The sequence below is a fragment of the Anomaloglossus baeobatrachus genome, chromosome 1 (genome assembly GCF_048569485.1).
Source record: "Anomaloglossus baeobatrachus isolate aAnoBae1 chromosome 1, aAnoBae1.hap1, whole genome shotgun sequence".
In the NCBI taxonomy this organism is placed as follows: Eukaryota; Metazoa; Chordata; class Amphibia; order Anura; family Aromobatidae; genus Anomaloglossus; species Anomaloglossus baeobatrachus.
Genome location: NC_134353.1, coordinates 173,129,423 through 173,141,905, shown reverse-complemented (window position 1 = coordinate 173,141,905; position 12,483 = coordinate 173,129,423). Strand labels below are relative to the sequence as shown.

Below are 12,483 nucleotides of genomic sequence, written 5' to 3'. Positions count from 1 at the left end.
TTTTTTAACCCTCTATTGGAGATTCTTAATGCACGGTCAAACTTGCCTGACATTAGATTCTCTGGGTTAATACTAGCTAGTAAAACAAAGCTAGTATTAACTTATCATTACCCAGCTAGCCACCGACACCAGGGCAGCTGGAAGAGTTGGATACAGCGCCAGATGATGGCGCTTCTATGAAGGCACCATTTTCTGGGGCGGCTGCGGACTGCATTTCACAGCAGAGGGGCCCAGAAAGCTCGGGCTAACCTGTACTGCGTATTCCAATCCCCAGCTGCCTAGTTGTACCTGGCTGGACACAAAAATGGGGCGAATCCTACGTCGTTTCTTTTTTAATTTTTTCATGAAATTCATGAAATAATTAAAAAAAGGGTTTCCCTATATTTTTAGTTCCCAGAATGGTACAAATAGGCAGCTGGGGTTTGAGGGCAGCCGTACCTGCCTGCTGTACCTGGCTAGCATGCAAAAATATGGCGAAGCTCACGTCATTTTTTTTCTAGTTTTTTGGCAAAAAAAATAAAAAATACTTCCCTGAATTTTCCATTGCAAGTGAAGGTAACACCAAGCAGTGGGGGTTGGCAGCCAGTAGCTGCTTGGATTACCCTTAGCTAGCAATACAAAAAATGCAGCGGGAGCCCATAAATATTTTTTTTAATTATTTATTTAAATAACTAAAAAAAAATGGGCTTCCCTGTATTTTGATTGCCTGACATCATAGTGCTGTAAAAACAAATCATTAAAAAAATGACGTAGCGCTCCGCGGTATTTTTGATTCTCAGCGCAGATAAAGAAGACAGCTACGGATTGCCACCCCCATCTGCCTGGCGTTACCTTGGCTGGCAATGAAAATACAGTGAAGCCCATTAGATTTTTTAATTAAAAAAATAGTTTAAAAAAAATGACATGGGGTCCCCCCATTTATGATATCCAGCTAGGGTAAAGCAGACGGCTGTAGCCTGAAAACCACATCTGGCAGCTTTACCGTGGTTGGTGATCCAATGTGGAGGTCATCCCAGGCTCTTTTTTTTATAATTATTTTAAAAATATTATTAATTACAAAAAAAAAGTAGGGTCCCCCCCAAATTGGATCACCAGCCAAGGTAAAGCGGACAGCTGTGGTCTGGTATTCTCAGGGTGGAAAGGTCCACAGTTAGCCTTCACAGCCTAAAAATAGCAGGCCGCAGGTGCCCCAGGAGTGGCACATTCACTAGATTCGCCAATCCTGGCGATTCACCCCAGCTCATCCCGTGCCCTGGTGCAGTGGCAAACGGGGTAATAAATGGGGTTGATACCAGCTGTAAGGTCACCTGACATCAAGCCCAGCAGTTTGTGATGTCATAGCGTCAATCAGATACCCGACATCACAAACTGTCAGTACTAAAAAAACAAATAGACAAAAAAAAATGTATTTGAAAAAACATTCCCCTAAACATTCCCTCTTTTACCAATTTATTGTAAGGAAAAAAAAATAATGGGGTCCCACGATGACTCTGGACCGTCTAGAATATGGGGGGACACGCTCAGAGAACGTATTCCCCATTTTCTAGGAGTGCAGACCCTCCATGTGAGGAGTGTGGGTGCAATGAATCTGCACCAACTCTCCCCGGGTCCACAGCAGCAGAGTGCATGTCATAACTGTTGCTACCTAAGCTGTAATGCCCTGCTCATGAGGTAAGGACATGCCTAATCAGGAGAACTATTCTACATTGCCAAATATTGGTATTTGCTGATATTATTACTATTCCACCTACTATATATTGGGGATAGGATCTTGGAGATGGAATACCCTTTTAAGTGCAGTTATCCAGCTGAATGAATACTAAACAACAGAGCTCGCTATTTAGATGTGTTTTCTTGCGGCGTATAATGGACTCTCATGTTTGGTAGTCATTCAGCAGGGCAACTATAAAATCAAATACCTCCATTTGGAAATGTAGTATAGCTCTCCTGATTAACTATGTTCCTTACCCCATGAGCAGGGCATTGCAGCAGCTTACAGATGCATGGTTACCGCCACTCACTGTGTCTGAACACAGGAAGCTGAGCTGACAGTTGCTCTGTGCATGCGGCAGCATCTATTGTGAAGGAGGGGGCCACGGGGGATCAAGGCTGCACAGGTACCATGGGACACCGGGGAACACCGGTGGGGTTATAGGGGGTGACCTGGCAGGGCCTGGGGAGGAGTTTTCTGTCACCCTACTCCTCTGATTTCTGTCGCATGTGCCATGACACATGCATCAGAAATCAGAGGAGTAGGGTGAATGCGGCCAGCACGCTGCTGTGCGCGCGGCCATCTTGGATTTCCGGGAGCGGGTCGGGTGGGCACTTTGGCGACACCAGGGGACCGGAGGAGACCGAGGAGGAGATTTATCTCCCATCTGGCATGTTTGTTCATGCGAGATGGGAGATAAATAATTTTTATCGGCGCTGTCATTTACTGTAATGTGATCATTGGTATATGGCCTGAATCATGATCTCAAGGGTCTCAGCTACCCCCTTAAACCCCGGAGATTTTCTGACGCTGGGAGGCGCTATTCACTATAAACGGCAGATCAGAATAAGGCTACATTCACACGACCGATCCGTTTCTGCGGTACGCAAAAAACGGTCCATTTTTTTCACAGGTGCATCCGTACAGTCTGTATATCATCCATTTATCATCCGTATGCCTTCCGTTTTTTTGTGTACTGCAAAAAAACTGAATTAGGGAAAATACATAAATTTATCCAGGATTCATAGCTTCAACCTACATGAGGCGGTCATGTTCACTCCAGTGCCATTTTCTACTGCTTTTCACAGCGCAGAGCGCTCTAGTGATTTTCCTGTGCTTGTACACTTGATATCAGTCTTTTCTGTCATTATAATGGCAAAGACACATAATGACCCACTCTCTTACATTTTGTAATTTTACAACCTTTTATGCCTTTCATGTGGTACTAAGGGGTGCTTAGCCTTGTATTTAGCCAAAAAAAAATCAAAAAAAAAAAAAAAGACGTGGTGTTTTCCCTATTTTTGATAGCCAGCTAGGGTAAAGCAGACGGCTGCAGCCTGCAGACCACAGCTGGCAGCTTCACCTTGGCTGGTAATCAAAAACTGAGGGCACCCCACGCTGTTATTTATTATATTTACAAAAAAACAAACACGTGGGGGTCCCCCCAAAATTGGATCACCAGCCAAGGTTAAGCAGACAGCTGGGGTCTGATATTCTCAGACTAGGGAGGTCCATGGTTATTGGACTCTCCCCAGCCTAAAAATAGCAGGCCGCAGCTGCCCCAGATGTGGTGCATCCATTAGATGCTCCAAACCTGGTGCTTTGCTCCAGCTCATCGCGTTGCCCTGGTGCGGTGGCAAACGGGGTAATATATGGGGTTAATACCAGATGTGTAATGTCACCTGGCATCAAGCCCTGGGGTTTGTGATGTCAGGCGTCTATCAGATACCTGACATTACTAACACAGTCAAGAATAAAAAACAATAGACGACAAACACATTTTTATTTGAAAAAACACTCCCCAAAACATTCCCTCTTTCACCAATTTATTAGAAAGAAAAACAAATCTAGGTCTGGTGTAATCCAAGGGGTTCCCACGGTGATCCATACCATAGTCAATGTCCCAGTCAATGAAAAACAGAATGTTCCATATTGGCTGGGAGAGAAATGCGGTGACCTGAGCTTACATCAATAGGTCAGCCCAGGTCACTGCTGGGCATGACAAGTGCTGCTGTCAGGAGTATAGCGAGGTACATTACCTGCGGTGATCGCTGCACTCCTGGTAGTAGAGCTGTCACTGAGTTCAATGATCGCCACCTTCACAAACCAAGTATCGTGGGAGCCTGTGACATCACCACTAGTGACAGTATCGGGTCAACAGTGAGAGGAGATGTGACACGCGGCGGCCATGGAGGACAGTGACAGTGCTGATGTCGGGAGGGCAGGACTTCAACACCGCAGGTAAGGCTAGGTTCACATTTCCGTTGTTTTTCAGCAGTCATATACGTTGCTTGTCACTTGTGATTGATGCGTTGTAGAAAGGATGACAAGAATAGAATTCATTGTTGGACTCCGTTGTAAAAGAGAGAATGATCAGATAGGCGCTCTCATTAGCCGGCCGGCTTTTGAGAGCGAACAGATGATCTCCCGGCGGCCGGCCAATGAGAGCGATCAGCTGATCGCTCACAGCAGTTGGCCACCGAGAATGTGTGCAGACAGCGGAGTGCGAGGTAAATGAAGCCGAGCGGGGCAATGTGTGCGGGTGGCGGAGTGCGAGGTGGGTGAAGCCGAGCGGGGCCATGTGTGCAAGTGGTGGAGTGCGAGGTGGGTGGGGCCATGTGTGCGGGTGGCGGAGTGCGAGGTGGGTGGAGCCGAGAGGGGGAATGTTTGCGGGCGGCGGAGTGCGAGGTGGGTAGAGCCGAGCAGGGCCATGTTTGCGGGCGGCGGAGTGCGAGGTGGGTAAAGCCGAGCGGGGCCATGTGTGCGGGCGGCGGAGTACAAGATGGGTGGATCCGAGCGGGTCCATGTGTCCGGGCGGCGGAGTGCGAGGTGGCTAAGCCGATCAGGTCCATGTATGCGGGTGGGGTGGCGGAGTGCGAGGTGGGTGTAGCCGAGCGGGGCCATGTGTGCGGGCAGCGAAATGCGAGGTGGGTGGAGCCGAGCGGGGCAATGTGTGCGGGCGGCGGAGTGCGAGGTGGGTGGAGCCGAGCAGGGCTATGTGGCACTGAGGACGTCAGTGCCGGGGACTGCATGGCTGGGGACAGGTGAGTGTGAGTGTGAGTGTTTGTGTGTACATGCCGAGTGCAGGAGGGGGCGGAGCCGAGCGGGGAAGTGTCGCCTCCCTGCACACGTAGCCAGGGTAAATATCGGGTTACTAAGCAAAGCGCTTTGCTTGGATTACCCGATATTTACCTTGATTACCAGCTTACCGCAGTCTGCCAGCGATGGCTCCCTGCACACTGTAGCTGTAAAAAGCCACGCTTTAGGTGATCGAACTGTTCTCGAACGTAACTCGAACTGTCGAGCTTTTAGCAAAAAGCTCGAGTTCGAGTTCGATCTCGAGCACCCCCCAAAATCACACGAACATGAAATTGGCGAACCTCGAACATCGATCATCTCTAGTCAAGGTTTTCAAATCTGCCTATCCTTACCATTAGAGGCAATAGTTCAGTGGATAGAGCGCTCGCCTAAGAAACGTAACTTTGCGAGTCCTGGTCCCGGTAAAGAATTTAATTTTTATTTTTAATTTTAAATGATATTGTGCAGTAAAATAAATAAATAATAATAAAAAAATGCGGTTCCCCCATATTTGATACCAGCCAGGATAAAGCCACACGGCTGGAGGCTGGTATTGTCAGGATGGGGAGCGCCACATTATGGGGAGCCCACCACCCTATTTTTTTTTATTATTTTTTTATTTTTAATTTTTAAATTATAATTGTTATGTATTTATAATTATAATTTAATTTAATTAGGCACTGAGGGGAAGACCCAGACATCAGCTGTGAGCCGCAGAACACACCTTTTAAATTCAAGCAGTTCACGGAATGAGGCTGCATTGCTCTTTCCTCTCTCTTCTTTCCCTCTCTCTCTCTCTGCCTCTCTCTCTCTCTGTCTCTCTTAATCTCCCTCTCTCTCTCTCTCTTTCTCTCTCTTTCTCTCTCTCCCTCTCTCTCTCCTCTATCTCCTCTCTCTCTCTTTCTCTCTCTCTCCTCTCTCTCTCTTTTTCTCTCTTTTTCTCTCACTCTCTTTTTCTCAGTCTCTCTTTTTCTCTTTTTCCCTCTCTCTCATCGCTCCTCTCTCCTGTCTCTCTTCTCTCTCTTCTCCCTCTCTCTTCTCTCTCTCCTCTCTCTCTCCCTCCCTCTCTCCCTCCCTCTCTCTCCTCTCTCTCTCTTTTTTCTCTTTTTCTCAGTCTCTCTTTTTCTCTTTTTCCCTCTCTCTCTCTCCTCTCTCTCTCTTCTCTCTATCTCTCTTTTCTCCTCTTCTCTCTGCTTCTCTCTCTTCCCTCTCCTCTCTCTCTTCTCTCTCTCTCTTCCCTCCTCTCTCTTTCTCTCTACTCTCTCTTTTTTCTCTCTTTTCTCTCTCTTCTCTCTCTTCTTTCTCTCTCCTCTCTCTCTTTTCTCTCTTTTATCTATCTTTTCTCTATCTTCTCTCTCTTCTTTCTCTCTCTCTCTTTCTCAGACCTGGCGATTATCAGCTGATGCGGTCACCTGACGGAATCAGCTGACACTATAAGTCGAGCGATGTGGCCGGCTTTTTACCGCCCGGCCGGCTAAACTATCAGCTGATGCTGTCGGACAGGAGTCTGCACAGAAGTGTGTAGTTTTTTTGTTTGTTTTTTTTTGCACTGATGCATCAGCTGATTATATAAAAGCCGTTTATATAATCAGCTGCTGTGTCATGTGATTCAGGCCATTGAACCTGACACATCATCTGATCGCTTTGCCTTCCAGCAAACCGATCAGATGAAATTGGATCCAGATTGGACGGCGTGGGACCCTTGATCCAGGATTACTGCGGAGGGGAATTCTTTATTTCAATAAAGATGGAGTCACTAATTGTGTTGTGTTTTATTTCTAATAAAAATATTTTTCTGTGTGTTGTGTTTTTTTTTATCTGTACTAGAAATTCATGGTGGCCATGTCTAATATTGGCGTGACACCATGAATTTCGTGCTTAGGGCCAGTTGATAATATACAGCTAGCCCTAACCACATTATTATCCAGCGAGCCACCCGTCACCAGGGCAGCTGAAAGAGTTGGATACAGCGCCAGAAGATGGTGCTTCTATGAAAGCGCCATTTTCTGGTGTGGCTGTGGACTATCTGAAATAAATACACAGATACATTTAGAGACTCCATGTTCATTACTCCCTTGCATCCCTCCACGATCAATGGTCTTCTGTGATCTTTCTCCTTCAACCCATGCAGCTCTGCTACATCAGACAGCACTGCATGGGAGGAAGACGCTGCTGCTTCCCGTGCAGTCTTTATCACTCAGTGAGTGAGCAGCAGCTGCGTGCTGTAAGCGGTGACGTCACCGCTGACAAGCGCGTTGCTATAGCAATGGTGATCTCCCATAATTGAACGGCTGTGGCAGCTGGTGAATAACGGAATGGGGAAGCAGAACGGGGAGCCGACCATGTGCCAGAGCATCTCACCGGTACACGGGGATGCACAATCGAGCACCGCATACCGGAGAGATGCACGGACAGGACCTAGCAATGACGTCTAGCCATGTGATCAGTCTGTAGCCAATGAGATAATACACAAGTGACTGGTCACATGCTTTTTTGGCGTCACGGAAGGTACTATCAGAAGTGCTGGTTTCCGGGAGGACGCAGTGATTATCCGAAGGAAAAATGGCAGGAGGCAGAGTGCAGGACGCGTCACAGGGACCTGTAAGTGTAATGGCAATGTTTATTAACTATATGTGTACATTTAAAATGTGTTTTTATGAGTTTGCCTGCTATTGTTTTCAATGAAGTTCGAGAGGTTCGTCGAACAGTTCGTGGAACCGAACTCGAACGTGGCCTCCGATTGACGAACCGAACCGAACTCGAGCCTCTAGAGGCTCGCTCATCTCTACTCCTCATGCCATTTTTGTAAATTATTACATACTGTATTTGTGAAATTAAACCAGCCTAAAAACACTCTTTAGTGTAAAACCCTTCCGATATGCATACTTTAATCAATACTATCCCTCCTATATCAACTCTCTACTGTGCCATGCATTGCATCCCCAGGTCTGATGATGCGGCTGACCAACCACAATAATGCCAGTAGCCAAAAGCATTATGGCATTACTATGATTGGCAATCAATCCTTACATGTTTAGTTATTGAAAACATCCATAAAACATGCATAGCACCCCAATGCTCGATCTAGTAATGGGCAGTGCTGAGCACACTTACTCATCACTGCAGAACAATTTTGATTCAACTGACTGATATGTATCACTAATTTCTGGGAAAAGAAGGCAGGGGAGTGGGAAAAAGGCAAAATATCAGACCATTAAAATTGTTCATGCATGTGAACCACAGCAAATGTGTATCAGGAATACTAATGTCCAGAGTCCTCCTTATAAACTCCTAATTTCTAGGAAGAGCCAATGCATTACTACAACTGAAAACTAGTTAAAAGAAGTAAATGCTTCCTTTCAGATGATATCTTACATCATGACCCTGATGTGTTTCCTATTCCTTTCAAAGTTCATCAGGAGGCCAGAAAAAAGTGGTTGCCTGTCCAAGATGTATACCATGTAGGTGCTACATGTTGTACAGTTGGACAGCTACCAGTTTTTTTATTTATTATACACAGTTTTGTTTTTGGTATAGGAACTCAAGTTTCCATTTGTGTCATTCAGGGCCATCAAGGAACCAAGCAGGGACAGATGACGTGTAGGAGGAATGCCATCTTGCTTAATTTAATAACATGTTAACATCAGCGGCTAAGTAGGGTATGTTCCTAGAGTCATCTAGGGTCAGTGTATTTGTGATATCTCTTGCTGCACCATTCATTTCTCTATCCAGCCATCCCTGTGAAATTTCTCGGGATTTTTTCCTGACATACCAATTTTATTGTAAGTGTTCTATTTCTCAAATTTTGAAAATTTTAATGTATATCTATTAAACTTCATAGTTTTAAATAGGTATTTTTAACCTTTTAGCACAAATTTTAATCTCTCTATTATCTGCCTGTGTTAACAGAGCAGAAAAAAAACTATTTTTTCATTCACCTCTCCATTGTGGAGAAATTAATAAAGTATATGGCCTCTATTCAATTAAGTATTGTTCCGTCAAAGTAGGCTTTATGAGATAATTTTCATTGGGGCATGTACTTCTTGTATGATGCTGACCAATCATAAGCAGCCAGTAACAATTATAGGAAAAAGAACATGCCCCCATCACAGCTTACAGCAGGTATCTCAGTGTGTCAGATGTAATGGTAGAGCCCCAATCTCCTGGTCTTACATAACTCATAAGTCAATGTTGAGGAAAGTGCTGTGCAGCAAAATTTAAGCGTGTCGCATTACAAACCATTCCATCAGCTCATCTTTCATAATACTGTCTCCTCTTCTGTACTTCCCATTCCTATATAAGGCCTGTCAGGAAATGTAAGTAATCACACTAATGTCTGCTAAATTTAGACAAATTGTCATTTTTCTTCAATGAGATCAGACTGTCATTGTATCTCAAATATGAGAAATCTTTACTGGGCTACTCCTTTATTGACTGTAATGGCAACCTTCTATGATCTCACAGCAGAAAGATTACAAATTATGCACCACAGACATAATTGGAATTACTAACACTTTTAACTCTCAGATCTAGACAAATCATGTGGATTGAGGGTCAGTTGTAATGCCTGCCTGGATCAACAGACTCAGATGGGATTTAATGGACAGGCTAGAGGGAAGCCACTCACAAAGCAGGACTCCCAGAACCCTGAAACCCTTTAACCCCTATACAGGGATTTGGAATTACACAGGGCCCTGGAGATCACTGTCTGTGGAAGGCTGCAGTCCGATGAGAGTAGTTGTGAGGCAGGGTCAAACCAGGAATAGCAGAACAGGGACAGAATCGTCAGGCAAGGACATAATCAGAAAACGTAGCAGAGGTCAAATCCGGATCGGCAGCGAGGTACAAAAACAGCAGGCAGAAGGGTAGTCAGAAAACACGTAGAAGTCAGCACACAGGAATCACAAAACAGAATAGGGCAGACCAGGATCCAGGAAATCAGAACTATCTCTGGAAGAGGTCAGCAGACAGGAGGGGAACTAAGAAGGGTGTGGTGTCTTCCCATTGGCTGTAGCTGAACGCTGGCAACTTCAGCTGGAAGACACACACCACCCACAGTCAGCCAGTGGTACTGCAGATACCAAGATAACACATCCCAGTGGATGATCGGAGCCTGCGCCCACCGGTGCCGCTGGCATCGATTTCTCTCCCATCACCAGCACCATCCACGGCAGGAACACAGCGTCGCCTGGCGATCGGAGCAGAAGCCGCTGGAGCGGACTCCAGTGGTGACGTAACATCAGTACAACAGAGGTGACCATGCTCTTAATGGAGAAGAGCTGATAGAATTCCTTTGACACAAATAAACTTTGTTGCACCCCCCTCTTTTCACACTTGAAAAAAAATATTGCTTTCCACCTTACAGCCACTGTTACATCATGTGTCCAGTACAACATGAAAAATTTGAGTAAGGCTATGTCCGCACTTTGATTTTTACCTGCTTTTTACCTGCTTTTTTGCTGCTTTTTCAACTGCAGCGTTTAATGCCAAAATGGATGTGTTCTGCTTTTCAAGGATAGTCTATGGGAATTTGGGTTTCTTGTCCGCACTATGCTGTTCAAAATGCTGCCTTTTTGTGGCAGAAATTTGGGCAAAATCTCTGCTTTTCAAAGAAGCAACATGTCAATTTTTTTGCCATTTGCGTTTTGAACTGCAAAGCAGAGTTTTGCCCACATTTCTGCTACAAAAAGGCAGCATTTTGAACAGCATAGTGCGGACAAGAAACCCAAATTCCCATAGACTATGTTTGAAAAGCAGAACACATCCATTTTGGCATTAAACGCTGCAGATGAAAAAGCAGCAAAAAAGCAGGTAAAAGCAAAGTGCGGACATAGCCTTAAGGTTCTTTTTAAGGCACCCTAACATTAATTGATGTGTAGAGAATTTAGTGCGCAAAAGCAATTAAAAGCAGCTCGAGCTGAATGTGACTCAAAATAAGAGAAGCATAATACATGAATGGTACAAAAGGGAGGATAAAATTTGCAAGCATTTAAAAAAATAAAACTATTTGTCTTTAAGTAATTAATGTAGATTGCCTATATCATTCGGAATATTTATGCTTGAAATTGGTATGTTTAAATTATTTAATTAAGTTATTTTTTGAATACTTAAATGTTACAAATAAAACCAATCAATTTGTCTAAATTGAAACTCAAATTCAAGGAGGAATTTGACGCCTTTCTTGGAAAATATGATGTTACAATTTATGGGTACCAGATTCTCTGATGGGATGTTGACCAAAGGAACTAGTCTGATTGCAAAATGTATAGCATTTGCCCCATGAGGTGTTTGCCTTTTACCTGATCACCATGTTAGGTTAAAGGTTGAAGTCTGTTGACTTATGTCTACTTACAGTTTTAAAAACTATGAAACTATATGTGTATCTATTAATAGTAATATCTATTGATTACTATTTTATATAAAATATCTTCATTATTGGTTTGTTATACATTAGAATGCTACAGTAAACTTGTAATTTATGCTTTTGCTGTGTGTGAAGTTTAGTAAAATTAACTTTTGCTGTACAGATAAACGTCCTGTTTTATTTGGTTTTATTTTAACTAATAAATTATTTCATCGTTTCTGATTAAAGACCAGTTATTATTTGGAAGAGTAAGTCTCAATAAACAGAGACATAATAAATATCATTTAGGAAAACATTTATTCTGTGTCACTCTTAAGAAGCAAAATCCAAATAATTCCATTAATTTAAGAATGCTTACCAGATCTGAAAATTAAATATTTTAAATGTTTTATTGAATCTAGACTTTGAATAACGGCGATGTATGTGGCATAAATGCATAAGTCTGCTATATGACTTTTCTGTGGGGTATGTAATATTTAATTGATTGGAAGAAACATTTATAATTTTTAGATATCGCATGTATATTTGAAACAATGGAATTATTTCTTGTGGAGCAAATGTAGAGTTTGGTGCTCGATTAGATAAGGCTGTTGGACTCTATGTGTCGATAGTGGTAAGTTCACTTATTTCCACTCTCATAAAATCTAAGTAGTAGCTAGTGACGCCATGTTAATTGCAGTTTATTATTTTCATTTCTTAATTTTATGTAATATTATTCCTCAGCTTTTCACCTTTGGTTGGAGAGAGGACATACGACCCGGAGAACCACTTCACACAAGAAAGTTCTGCTTTGATGCTATTTCCCGTAATAGTCCAGTCACTCTTTATGACTGTCATGGAATGAAGGGTAATCAGCATTGGAGCTATAGAAAGGTAATGTAAAATATATTAATAACAGTAAATACTTTGAGATAGCCAATAGTAAATAAAATGTAACAGTCAAACACACAGTGATCCAAACATAGAAAGGAACAATTCTAAGGAGCAAATAGACTAAACGACATGAAGATTTGTATTAGTAAAAATTAAAAAAACTTAGGATGTAACAATTCTTGGGAATATAAGTGTGAACAAAGTATATTTAAATATTGTGTCAGCAGGACAGTGGCATCAATTTCCCCCTCATTTCACCATAGTGTATTTCCACAGCAGTCAGGTATGGTCCATGCAACACACATGATGTGACCTGACATTTCAATTTTTAAAAATGTTCACATAGTAACCATGCCTTCTGCTTCAGCGCATCCAGGCCAGATTAGTGGCCTAGAAATTGAGGTATAACCTGGTTGAGGACATGAGCCATGCAAGCACATGTGTGATGTTGCCCAGT

General features: G+C 43.4%; 1 protein-coding gene across 1 annotated transcript in view; it reads left to right on the top strand.

Annotated features, from left to right (window-relative positions):
• Window positions 1-12,483, top strand: part of GALNTL6 (polypeptide N-acetylgalactosaminyltransferase like 6) — a 2,628,190-nt gene that overhangs the window by 2,499,661 nt on the left and 116,046 nt on the right. Inside the window, exon 11 of the mRNA XM_075347205.1 lies at window positions 11,877-12,026. Coding sequence (XP_075203320.1) covers window positions 11,877-12,026 — 150 coding nt within the window. The remainder of the gene's footprint in view (window positions 1-11,876; window positions 12,027-12,483) is intronic.